Source organism: Dendrobates tinctorius, unplaced genomic scaffold, assembly GCF_039654945.1.
Source record: "Dendrobates tinctorius isolate UK_male_01 unplaced genomic scaffold, ASM3965494v1 ptg000272l, whole genome shotgun sequence".
Lineage (NCBI taxonomy): Eukaryota > Metazoa > Chordata > Amphibia > Anura > Dendrobatidae > Dendrobates > Dendrobates tinctorius.
The window spans coordinates 10,811,251-10,824,284 of record NW_027361939.1 but is presented as its reverse complement, the minus strand read 5'-3'; the positions used below and the strand labels follow the sequence as shown (position 1 = coordinate 10,824,284).

The window sequence follows — 13,034 nt, the reverse complement described above, 5'->3', positions numbered from 1 at the left end:
AAAGAGTGGTCGTAAATGGCTGCACATCCAGTTGGAAGAATGTCTCAAGTGGGGTACCACAGGGCTCTGTCCTGGGCCCTGTATTGTTCAACATCTTTATCAACGATTTAGATGAAGGAATTGAGGGTAAACTGATTAAATTTGCTGATGACACAAAGCTAGGAGGGATAGCTAATACTAGAGAAGAGAGAGAGAGGATTCAAAAAGATATAAATAAACTGGAGAAGTGGGCAGCAACTAACAGAATGGTTTTTAACAGGGAGAAATGCAAAGTACTACATCTGGGCAATAAAAATGAAAAAAGCATATACAGAATGGGAGGAATAGGGCTAAGTGACAGCACATGTGAAAAAGACTTGGGTATACTAACAGATCACAGACTGAATATGAGTCAACAGTGTGATGCAGCAGCAAAAAAGGCAAATGCAATTCTAGGATGTATTAACAGAAGCATACAGTCTAGATCACGTGAAGTCATTATTTCCCTCTACTCTTCTTTGGTCAGACCTCATCTGGAATATTGTGTCCAGTTTTGGGCACCACATTTTAAAAAAGACATCAACAAACTGGAGCAAGTTCAGAAAAGAGTGACCAGAATGGTGACCGGTCTGCAAACCCTGTCTTATGAGGAAAGGTTGCAGGATTTGGGAATGTTTAGTTTGCAAAAGAGAAGACTGAGAGGAGACTTAATAGCTGTCTACAAATATCTAAAGGGCTGTCACATTGTAGAAGGATCAACTTTATTCTCATTTGCACAAGGAAAGACTAGAAGCAATGGGATGAAACTGAATGGGAGGAGACACAGATTAGATATTAGAAAAAACTTTTTGACAGTTAGAGTGATCAATGAGTGGAACAGGCTGCCACGAGAAGTGGTGAGTTCTCCTTAAATGGAAGTCTTCAAACAGAGGCTGGACATACATCTGACTGGGATGATTTAGCGAATCCTGCTTTGAGCAGGGGGTTGGACCAAATGGCCCAGGAGGTCCCTTCCAACTCTACGATTCTATGATTCTATGATTCAGTATCGTTCCCTCAGGAACCCTGATGGCGATCCCCTGGGTACCTGTCCTTTCACTGTCTGGGAGTCCTCCTCCCCACACTCCCCCCCATAAGCTCGCCAGTCCTCGGGCGAGAGCCTTAGTCTATTGAGCTCGGTCTGTAGAGGTTTCAATGTTCGTTGCCATATGAATTGATCTTGCTCATATCGTTCAGGGGGTTTGCCGACTGTTGACCACTCGGAGTGTCTAAGTTCGACTGAGGTAGAGTCGTCTGGGGTGGTGGACATCGGTGGGCTGGTTGGTGCGGGCGGGCTAATTGTGTCAGATGATTCATTACTGAGTGGAGGGCCTCCGGGTCCTGGGAGACAATCTTCGTCGTCGTCCAGGTCCCAACATACAGAAGACGGTTCAGATGTCGACGGGATAGGCTCCGCTTGCTAGGGGTCGGAGGAAGTACATGGGCGTAACATATTACGATGCACAACACGAGTGGGCAGTGTTTCATCCTCCTCGGGTCGTATTTCGTACACCTGTCCGTCCGGATCGATACGGCGTAAGACCCGATAAGGACTTTCTTCCCAACGCGGCTCCAGTTTGTTCTGGGGGCGTTGATCTAGTACAAGCACCCGGTCCCCACTTTGGAGGTGAGGAGGCGGGGTTGCATTCTTCCCTGGGTGCTCCCAGTCTCGGAGCTTGGTGTGTACAATTCAGTGAAGAGTTTGCAGCCGATGGCGATGATTCCGGACCCAAGACGACACTCCAGTCCAGGGCTGAGGTTCTTCGGGGTCTAACTTCACCTCCGTGATCCCTTTACCTTCTCGCCCAAACAACAGGGAATAGGGGGTATTGCCAGTCACTCTATGTACCCTATTGTTATAGACCCAAACTAATTCGGAAACATATTCGGGCCAACGGGCCTTCTTGTCACTCTCCAGAGTGCGCAACATCTGAATCAATGTCCGATTAAATCGTTCACAAGCCCCATTCCCTTGCGGGTTATACGGTGTGATCCGGAATTTGTCAATTCCATAGAGGTGATGTAGTTCTTCCATGACTTTCCCCAAAAAACATGCTCCCTGATCAGAATGTATTCGTTGAGGACAGCCGTATACTTGTATAAAATTTCTACAAATGGCGGAGGCAGCTGACTCTGCGGTCTGATCCCGAGTGGGGGTGACCACAGCGAACTTGGTGAAATGATCTACCATAACGAGACAGTGTTCGTATCCCTGAAGTGCGGGCCCAATGGTCAGATAATCCACCGTCAGGAGCTCAAGGGGCGCTGAGGTCACAATAGTCTGTGTTGCGGCTCGCTGAGCGGGTGGTTTGGTTAGTTCACACAAGCGGCAGGTCCGGCAAATCTCGTCCACAACAGCAAGCGTGGGTGGTAAGCTTTCGGTTGCAGCCTTTGCAAAGTTTTTTTTGTTACGAAATGGGCCCCTTTTTCGTGAGCCGCCAGTACGTGAAGTTGGGCTCCTGGCGTAACCACCTGCCAAACCGTCATTGAGGTTGTTTGTGATGTTATTTTACGATACAATAATCCCTTTCGGATAACCAACCTCTCCCATTGTCGCAGCATAAGCAACAGGTCTTGAGTCAAATTTTGCCGTTGAGAGTCAGGGGGTAATTGCCCAGCGGCGACCCATGTCCTGAGAAGGCCAACCTCTTCGTCTTCTTGTTGCTGTTGCATTCACTTATCCCGGGATTGTTCTAATATGCCCCTTGGGGTCTCAGAGGAAGATATTTTTTTATTGTCAGTTGTGAGCACGGCAACAGTGAGAGCGTACGGTATTTCCTCTCCTTCTAATTCTTCATCTCGATTCTGTCCTGGAGTTGTATGTCGAATCCTGGAGAGGGCGTCTGCATGGACATTCTCGGCCCCTCTTTTGTAGATAATCTTATAATTGTACTTCGCCATCCGGGTCACCCATCGCTGTTCCAGAGCCTCCAATTTGGCGTTTTCCAAATGAGCCAGTGGGTTGTTGTCAGTTCGCACTACCACCTCGGAGCCCGCTAGGTACTCTGCGAATCTCTCAGTCATAGCCCACATCACTGTGAGGAGCTCGAGCTTAAAAGAACTGTAATTGTCAGGGTTACGCTCGGAGTCATGGAGTGAGCGACTTCCATATGCGATCACTCTCTCCCGGCCATCCTGAACCTGTGACAACACAGCCCCCAGCCCGTGAAGACTCCCGTCAGTGTGCAGGATGAACGGTTGGGAGAAATCCGCATGAGCCAACACTGGGGTATCCGAGAGCGCAGCCTTGAGGTCTCGGAAGGCCTCTTCCTGAGGGTGTTGCCACTGGATTTTTCGCCCATTGGCCCCAGCGGGAGCCCCCTTCAGCAGGTCGTGCAGGGCTCGAGCTCGACATGCAAAATTCTTTACGAAGCGACGGTAATATCCAGCTAACCCCAGAAAAGCCCGCACATCTTTCACCGTCTCGGGGGTAGGCCATTCCTGGATAGCAGCAACCTTCTCCCGGGATGGCCTCACACCCTCTGCCGAAACGACATGACCCAGATACTCAATGGGTGGCATTTCTGAGGCTTCACCTTCAACCCGTACTTTTGCAACCGGCTGAGTACCTGTCCCAACCACTTCAGGTGGTCCTCAAAGGTGGCGGCATAGACGATGATGTTGTCCAGATAGATCAACGTAGCCTCAAAATTGAGATCTCCCAGACACCACTCCATCAATCGCTGAAAGGTCCCGGGGGCGTTGGCCAGCCCAAACGGCATCCGATTAAACTCAAACAGTCCCATGGGCAATATGAACACTGTCTTGGCTCTATCTTCTTCTGACATGGGCACCTGCCAGTACCCACTGGCCAAGTCCAGGGTTGAAAAATATGTAGCTTTTCCCAAGGCGGAGAGGGATTCTTCTATGCGGGGCAGTGGATATGAGTCTTTAATAGTGCAGAAATGACGTGGAAGTGCAATAAGGACTGCGCTTGCTTCTGGTAGAGTAAAGGGTTCTTTATTCAGCCAATGCGTTTCCTGAGCCTGCTGGCTCACTTCATCAGGGCAGATATCTTCCACGTCATTTCTGCAATTCTGTCCTAGGACCCTGTGCAGACTTGCTGCTGCTTCTTAAGCGTTCATGGGTGTTGTGACTTCCTCACAACCCCAATAGGTGAGCACCTTCCTTACTGTTCCACAATTTTAATTGTTTTATACGGATTTCACACAGTGGATGCGCCCTGTATCTCTCCTTTTATCTTTAATAGTGCAAGCATTCAGTTTACGATAATCCACACAAAATCGTAGTGTACCATCTTTCTTCTGGACCAACACGATTGGGGCCGCCCAGGGGCTTTGACTTTCCCGTATCACCCCTTTTCGTAGCATTTGGGCCAGCAAAGTTTTCACCTCTTGATAGAGTTGTGGCGGAATCTGTCGATATCGTTCCTGGATAGGGGCCGCTCCTGCTGTGGGGATTTCATGAGTGATGGCGGTGGTATACCCAAAATCATCCTCATGACTAGCAAATACTTCATGGTACTGTCCCAGCAATGTTTTTATCTGTGAGAGTTGGGCTGCAGTTAATCCAGAAAGCTCGGCCCGCATCTGCTCCAAAATCTTTCGGCCCTTCTCTTGTGCCGAGACTTCATGGGCCTGTAAGGTTCGTATTGTTACTTCCCAAGGATCCTCGGGGTGTACTTGTAATTGAACCGCAGGAGCTGGCAGCACTTCTTCTAAAGGCCTTACTAGTTTGGCCAGCACAGTCCGTGCTTTCAGAACTGTGTCTTGGTCTTCAAGGTTAACGCAGCGCACCAGGACGGCTCCTTTTTGCACGGTAGCCAGGGAACGGGCCACCAATATGCCAGGAGGTAAGCGCTCCGACTGACACGACTCCACCTGCACCTCCACGCCCTCCATGGGTATCGGGGATCGAATGGGCAGGGCCACTACAGTCTGTCCAGGAGGTAACACAAGCAGGGGAGTCGCTGGCGTGATGACCTTACCCAGAGCCTCGTCTTCCTGGCAGTCCTGATGTACCCGTGCTCCCCGCACCAGCTGCTGGAAAACTTGTCCCTGGGCTGTGCGAGAACCCCACTGCTTCAGAATCCTCTGTGTAGGGTCATTGAGCAGTAGGTTGCCGAACTCTCGTAGAACAATCATGCCTAGGGTGACGGGGTGTTGCTTATTAGCATCTCCTTGAGTCAGTACCACCCCTCTGTGACCAAGGGATTTACCACACAGCGTCACTTGCACCCACACCACCCCAGCAACTGGGACCGGCAGTTGGTTGGCAGCTACTAATCTGATCACGGGCCCCCACTGAGGCCTTGCTGCTTCCAGGAAGTTCTGTTGAAAATACGTTGCGGGCATAGTGGTTACTTGTGACCCCGTGTCCACCAGGCACCTGAAGGCCTGGCCCTCCACTTCTGCCCAAACCACCAGACATTTTGCTACCAAATCTTTGGGACTTCCACCACCCCTAGTGGTGGTTTTCGTCTCCGAGCGGCGTCCCCCCAGCCCGGAGCCCTTTAGTTTAATGGCGGCCGGGGTGGGTATCTCCCACGCCGCGGACACTCTCGGGCAAAGTGGCCTGGTTCTCCACACTCAAAACACCGGGCCTGTGTAGGTTGACCACCTCGCGGGGAGCGTGATCCCCAGAAGCCGGGGTAAAAGCCAGGTCGTCCAGTCCCGGTCTCGGTTCTTCTCTTTACTTCGGCCAACTCGCCCTTAAGGTTGAGTTCACACGTGGCGTTTTTTTCGCGTTTCCGCAGCGGTTTTAACCGCGCGATTTTGCTGCAAAAACGCGAAAAATAAGCATCCCATGCATTCCTATGGGATTCCGCAATGCTGTACTAATGCTGCGGTTTTTACCGCGGCGGAATCGCTTCGCGGTAAAAAACGCAGCATGCTCATTAATTTGCGGAATCGCGGCGATCCCGCACCCATAGGAATGCATTGTTCCGCTTACTTCCCGCATGTGGCTGTGCACACCATGCGGAAAGTAAGCAGAACATTTGCGGATGGTACCCACGGTCCGGAGGAGAGGAGACTGTCCTCCAGGCTTTGGGTACCATATCCCTGTAAAAAATAGAATTTAAAATAAAAAATATTGTTATTCTCACCCTCCGACGTCCCGCGCAGTCTTCCTGCTTCTCTTCACGCTCTCGTTCCCAGTAGTCCTTTGCGAAAATGCCCGCGATGGCGTCCGTTCTCGCGGGATCGCGACGTCTCGCGGTCATTCACGCGATGTCATCGCGAATTACCGCGAGACGTCGCGATCCCGTGAGAACTGACGTCATCGCGGGCATTTTCGCAAAGGATTACTGGGAACGGATGCGCGGGACGTCGGAGGGTGAGAATAACACCATTTTTTATTTTTTTTTACATTCTATCTTTTACTATTGATGCCGCATAGGCAGCCTCAGTAGTAAAAAGTTGGTCACACTCGTCAAACACTATGTTTGACGAGTGTGACCAACCTGTCAATCAGTTCTCCAAGCGATGCTACAGATCGCTTGGAGAACGCTAGCATTTTGCAAGCTAAATACGCTTGCAAAATGCTAGTTTTTCCGCGGGAAAATCACGGGAATTTAAAATGCGATTTTCCCGCGGACTGGAATTCCGGAATTCTCGCGGTAATTTCCGCGAGAGTTCCGGTACGTGTGCACTTAGCCTTAATACTTTTCAGCTCTTGCTTCATCTCTTCCACCCACTGAGGCTCCTTGACTACATTCGCGGAGGCCTCCACACCTCGGACTTTCCCCACGGGGACCGCCATCCCCTGCTCCTGCTCTCGAGCACGTGCCTGACTTCCCACCTCTGAAAAATCTATTCGGGGATTCATCCTGATCTGTTCCCGCAGTGCCTGTTTGACTAATGGATCTCGCAAACCAGTCCCCAGTAGGTCACGTAGGATAATGTCAACAGGTCCTGCCCCTACCCCGTCCTTTCTTTCTATAGCCGTATGCAATTCTTGGAGGACATTCATATACTCTGTGATCATCTCCCCCTCTACTTGCATCCGACTAAACAAACGGGTTCTTAACTCTCCCACATCAGTAGGGTCCCCATGGGTCTGTTCTACTATCTGTAACACTTTTTCAAAAGTGTTGCGGTGACCCGGAGGTTTCAACATCACTGACCTCCGTGCCTCCCCGTCCAGTGCCATGAGTGCCACCTCAGCCTCCAGATCAGGGGTCATTGGGTGCATCCGAAAGAGCCCCCGCATCCGCTCTGCCCAGCTCCATAACATAGTATTGGAGCCGGAAAATCTAGGCAGGTTGTTCAGCATGGCCCCCAATGATATGCTGGTACGAGGACCCTCATCATTTGTAGAGTTTACAGCTCTACCCTGATCTGGGGCACCACTGTCTGTGCTCAGAGACTGCATCCTGCCGACTACGCCAAGTGTAGGGTTCTAGCAGGTTGCAGGATGCAGTGACAAGACACGAGACTGAGTGTGGTTTGTGGAAATAACTTTTATAAACTGTAGCCGCTGGGGCTATATTAAGCAACCAAAAAAAAAATTATTAACAGCAACCAGTCCACGCAGGGACTCAACAAACCTAACAACACTTTCTTATGGGTAGTGCGACTAACTCGGTTGGCCCTGGTGCTATAGGCCACACATGACCAAACTGAGGGGTCCTTATTTCTTATAATAAACTTATCCTTCCAGGGGTCTGTCAGGATCACAGGCATGGCCGCATAGAGGTCGCTGATGCGGCTGCCTTGATGCCTCGATATTCCGGGATGGAGCTGGGCGCAACAGGCCCGGAAGAAACGATGACGGTGGGGCGCAACAGGCCTAGGAAGAAACGATGACGGTGGGGCGCAACAGGCCCTGAAGAAACGATGACGGTGGGGCGCAACAGGCCCTAAAGAAACGATGATGGTGGGGTCCAACAGGCCCTGAAGAAACGATGACGGTGGGGTGCAACAGGCCCTGAAGAAACTGTGCCGATGGGCGCAACAGGCGTCTCCTTACGGCTCTTGTCTCACCGCGGGGTTATGACGCAGTCTCAAAATATAACCGTTCACCAACCTCTGCTCAGGGTCCCTGAACAAACCGGATGGGGGCCTCTACTACCGCCTGTAGCGAGGTGGCTCCCCCTGGGGCCGGTGATGACAGGGCCGCAGCTGTGGGAGAAGGCAGGGGGGCAGTGTCCTGACCGCTGTAAAGGAATGGTCTGTCGTCGCTGCGGTCGGCTGAGGTAGCCGCCTTGTCACAACAGGGTGGGAAGCAGCAGGAGTCGCTGTATGGGACCGTATGCGGGGAGCAGCCGCCGGTGCAAGTCTCTCACGTGTCACTAGTCGGTGAGTCAGCAGCTTTCCTTTCACATGCCCCTGTCGGTCTCTCCACAACACACCGTCTGCTCCCTCGGTCCTTTCTGTCTCCCACGGCTTCCTGTCTGTTGTCCTGCTCTCTGTCAACTGCCACTTCAGCACGTCCCCTGCTCCTTTTATGCTTGCCCCGCCCCCTGTTTCCCTGACAACTGCAGTCAAGTCTTTCCTTTTACTGTCTTCCCAGTATCGTTCCTTCAGGAACCCTGATGGCGATCCCCAGGGTACCTGTCCTTTCACTGTCTGGGAGTCCTCCTCCACACACTACCCCTAAAGACACCAAACCTGTTGTATTGTGTAATGTGTATTATGTCTTGTATACACAGTGGGCATGGAAAGTATTCCGACCCCTTTTAAAGTTTTCATTTTTTGTTCCATTGCAGCCATTTGGTAAATTCAAAAAAAGTTCATTTTTTTTTCTCATTAATCTACACTCTGCACTCCATCTTGACTGAAAAAAAACAGAAATGTAGAAATTTTTGGCAATTTATTAAGAAAGAAAAACTGAAATATCACATGGTCATAAGTATTCAGACCCTTTGCTCAGACACTCATATTTAAGTCACATGTTGTCTATTTCCTTGTGATCCTCCTTGAGATGTTTCTACTCCTTCATTGGAGTCCAGCTGTGTTTAATTAAACTGATAAGACCTAACAGCTCACAGTGCATGTCAGACCAAATGAGAATCATGAGGTCAAAGGAACTGGCCAAGGAGCTCAGAGACAGAATTGTGGCAAGGCACAGATCTGGCCAAGGTTACAAAAGAATTTCTGCAGTACTCAAGGTTCCTAAGAGCACAGTGGCCTCCATAATCCTTAAATAGAAGAAGTTTGGGACCACCAGAAGTCTTCCTAGATCTGGCCATTCAGCCAAACTGAGTAATCGTGGGAGAAGAGGCTTGGTGAGGTGAGAGAGGTAAAGAAGAACCCAAAGATCACTGTGGCTGAGCTCCTCAGATGCAGTAGGGAGCTGGGAGAAAGTTCCACAAAGTCAACTATGACTGCAGACCTCCACCAGTCAGGCCTTTATGGCACAGTGGCCCGATGGAAACCTCTCCTCAGTGCATGACATATGAAAGCCCACATAGAGTTTGCTTAAAAACACATGAAGGACTCCCAGACTGTGAGAAATAAGATTCTGTGGTCTGATGAGATGAAAATAGAACTTTTTGGTGATAATTCTAAGCGGTATGTGTGGAGAAAACCAGGCAATGCTCATTACCTGCTTAATACAATCCCAATAGGGAAACATGGTGGTGGCAGTATCATGCTATGGGTGTTGGTTTCAGCTGTAGGGACAGGATGACTGGTGGCAATTGAAGGAAAAATGAATGCGGCCAAGTACAGAGATATCCTGGATGAAAACCTCTTCCAGAGTTCTCTGGACCTTAGACATGGCCGAAAGTTCACCTTCCAACAAGACAATGACCCTAAGCACACAGCTAAAATAACAAAGGAGAGGCTTCAGAACAACTCTGTGACCATTCTTGACTGGCCCAGCCAGAGCCCTGACCTAAACCCAACTGAGCATCTCTGGAGAGACCTGAAAATGGCTTTCCACCAATGTTCACCATCCAACCTGATGGAACTGGAGAAGATCTGCAAGGAACATTGGCAGAGGATCCAGGTGTGAAAAACTTGTTGCATCATTCCTAAGAAAGTTCATGGCTGTACTAGCTCAAAAGGGTGCTTCTACTCAATACTGAGCAAAGGGCCTGAATACTTATGACCAGTCTTTTCTCTTTTAATAAATTTGCACAAATGTCTACATTTCTGTTTTTTTTAGTCAAGATGGGGTGCAGAGTGTACATTAATGAGAAAAAAATTGAACTTTTTTGAATTTACCAAATGGATGCAATGAAACAAAGAGTGAAAAATTTAAAGGGGTCTGAATACTTTCCGTACCCACTGTATATTGTGCTGTAATATATTGTGATATGGTAATGTAATATGCATAGCGTATAAGTAAAGTTGATAATGTACAGCATAGGGAAAGACATAGTTTAGGGCTTAGGACATAAGATAAGTAGTGTAGATAGTTTACTGTAGTTAGGAAGCAACATTAGAGTAAACATAGTGTTAAAGTTCAGGACTAGCCCATAGTGGGAGGGGCTTAGTGTTAGGGCAAGTGACTGCTTCCTGTAGTTAGATAGGTACAAGTTCAAATAGAAGTAGGAAGTGCCTGTGAGCAGTTCTGCGTTGGGTGAACTACAGCAGAGGAGACTATGGCACAAGGGAGTAGTACGACCTGGAACTGACTGAAGAGACAGAATGGTCTTCCACCTTAAAGGGCTTCTTGGATAGGACAATGTGTCACGAGAAACCCTGAGCTTGCAAAACACCTAAGGTAACGGACCTAAACAGGATTGTGGGACTAGTGGGTGGTCCCAAGCGGTATTGGAAGAAACAGGACGCAGAACCGCTGAGCAGGTAGAGAGACTTGCTGCTCAGGGCTGTGGCGACATGTGAGACTGTGACAAAGTAGGGTGAACAAGTGTGCTTCACCGGCCCTGGCATAGACGACAGTGGAAGAAAACAATGTGTGTGAAAATACTTTTCACTAGGAAGGAAATGTCCACAAGACTTTGTACTCGCTGCCCCTTGTACATAACCCTTACCAAGTTAACGTTAAGTACAGAGTCTATGTTTTAATGGAAGTCTCCTTTATTGAACTTTAATACCTACGGTCCTGCCCAGCCAACACCATCTGCCACAGGCAGTCCGCTCTGGGGCAAGACCCTCACATCACCAACAACCAGCCAGGACCCACTCCTTCATGTAGCGCATCAGGGCATTACAGGAGAAGACCAGTGTCTCGCCCATGGTTACCACCCTGTGCCATGCTACAGCTGTATAGCACCATATTATGACCATATGCATGAGGTCTACGATTTATTTTGGTCAGCAAAAGTAGATTGTAAATAGCTAATTCAGAAAGCATTATTATACTTAGGCTGGTTTCACATTTGTGTCTGTATCTGCAGCATTTTATCCGCATAGATCCCCATGCATCATGCGTACATATATTGGTGTACGCAGAGACATGCGTTTGCATGCGTTCACATACTTTTGCGCACGTGTGGCACCCCAGGAGTGCCTCCTGGCCCCATAAAACACTCGGCAGCACAGCAGCATAAGAAAGCCAGGAGCCACCACAAAGGAGCGACACCTGTAAAAAGGCTCAAGCTGCCTGCCATACGGGCAAGTGCTTAAAGAAAAGCAGGAATAGAGGCTCAAGCACAGCTTTAGGCAGCAAGGACCTCAGAAGAAATCGCAAAAGAGATGCCTCCATATCCATCTGGCTCAGTGGATCTTGAACTGCTTCCAGGCTACCCAGATCTCCCTCACTATCTGTGATCGCCTGGTCTGCACCCTGGACTATCAAGTAAAGGTAAAAGGAAATTGCAACCCTGCTGTGTCCTCAGCTTTATTACTGCGTCATCTACTCTGCATTACAACCGTCACCACCATTTTAAATAAAGCATACAACTGTCCTAGGGCCTAGCTCTGCCTGTGGAGAGCTGTTACAACTCTGCTGCATCACCAACAGCTCCAGAGGTATTTCAAGCAGCGTCGGCTAACCCCTTTATTGCAGACTACAACAGATGGCGTCACGAATTAATCCCTCATAACAACTATTCCCTTCATTATTTATTTGCTCGCCCAGGGCCACGGACCGGATCACGCTGCCGTGACATCCCATGAAGTAACAGAACTGGCCCAGTACCGAGTACCCCACGGCCCTGTGGGGTGCGGCATACGCAATGCGTTGTTTCGCACTGTGTGTGGCGGGGCACAGAGAACGCATTATGTTGCATTTTTTGAGGCATCAAATATCCGTCAAATATGTGCAGGCATGCGCGTGCGGATGAGTGCATTAAAAAAAAACACATTACTGTCTATGGGAATGCATTGGTACGCAAGGACATGCGTACGCATGCATTCGATTCAAATACATATAGAAATCCCATGAGACATGCCCATTTTTGTCTGTTATATCGAACGCAGGCACATAAACAACGCAAACTAGAGTTGAGCGACTTTGGTCGGATCGGGTTTCATGAAACAAAATTTGTTTCGGATGAAGCTGGTCCGACTAGGGCAAAAAAAAGTCGAAGTTTCGTCCGAAACCCGACCCCACAGCAAGTCAATGGGGAATAAAAGTCGGCATTGAGCGGATGACATTCGCAAACGCATGCACACGCAGCTTTTTTTTCTGTCACGCGAAAGATGATGTGCATAAAAAACGCTGCATAAACAAGTGTTTTGCATGCGTTTTTGCATGCGTTTGCATATGCGAATGATACGCTGCAGACTCAAATGCTAATGTAAACCTAGCCTTAATGAGGAAGAGGTTGTGGCTGAAATGGGACCTCTATGCCTGATGGTTCCAAGGTCATGTCATATACATTAATACATTTTGTACAAGGGCCATGGAAATTTTTAAGCTACACTTTTGCAGAATGTTGATTGCTCATTGCACAATACTGTGTTTTCAGGCACACCACAAGGAGAGACAGGAGTGGGCTGCAGTGAAGATTCTTGAAATTTCATGTGAAGAAGCCTTGGAGGATCATGTTTCGGAGATTAATATTTTGGGGCAATGCCAGCATCTCAACATCCTTAGGCTTCTAGAGGCAATTTTTTGGGATCGGCAACTCTGGGTAAGATGCTGATAAATTCACACCTTTGTTTTTCATTATTAAGTACAGAACTCACCAAATGTTG

General features: G+C 48.9%; 1 protein-coding gene across 2 annotated transcripts in view; it reads left to right on the top strand.

Annotated features, from left to right (window-relative positions):
- The window catches only part of LOC141070527 (uncharacterized), a 128,424-nt gene that overhangs the window by 41,285 nt on the left and 74,105 nt on the right, over window positions 1–13,034 (top strand). For both annotated transcript variants that reach the window (XM_073559534.1, XM_073559533.1), the window contains exon 2: window positions 12,806–12,970. In XM_073559534.1, coding sequence (XP_073415635.1) covers window positions 12,806–12,970 — 165 coding nt within the window. The remainder of the gene's footprint in view (window positions 1–12,805; window positions 12,971–13,034) is intronic.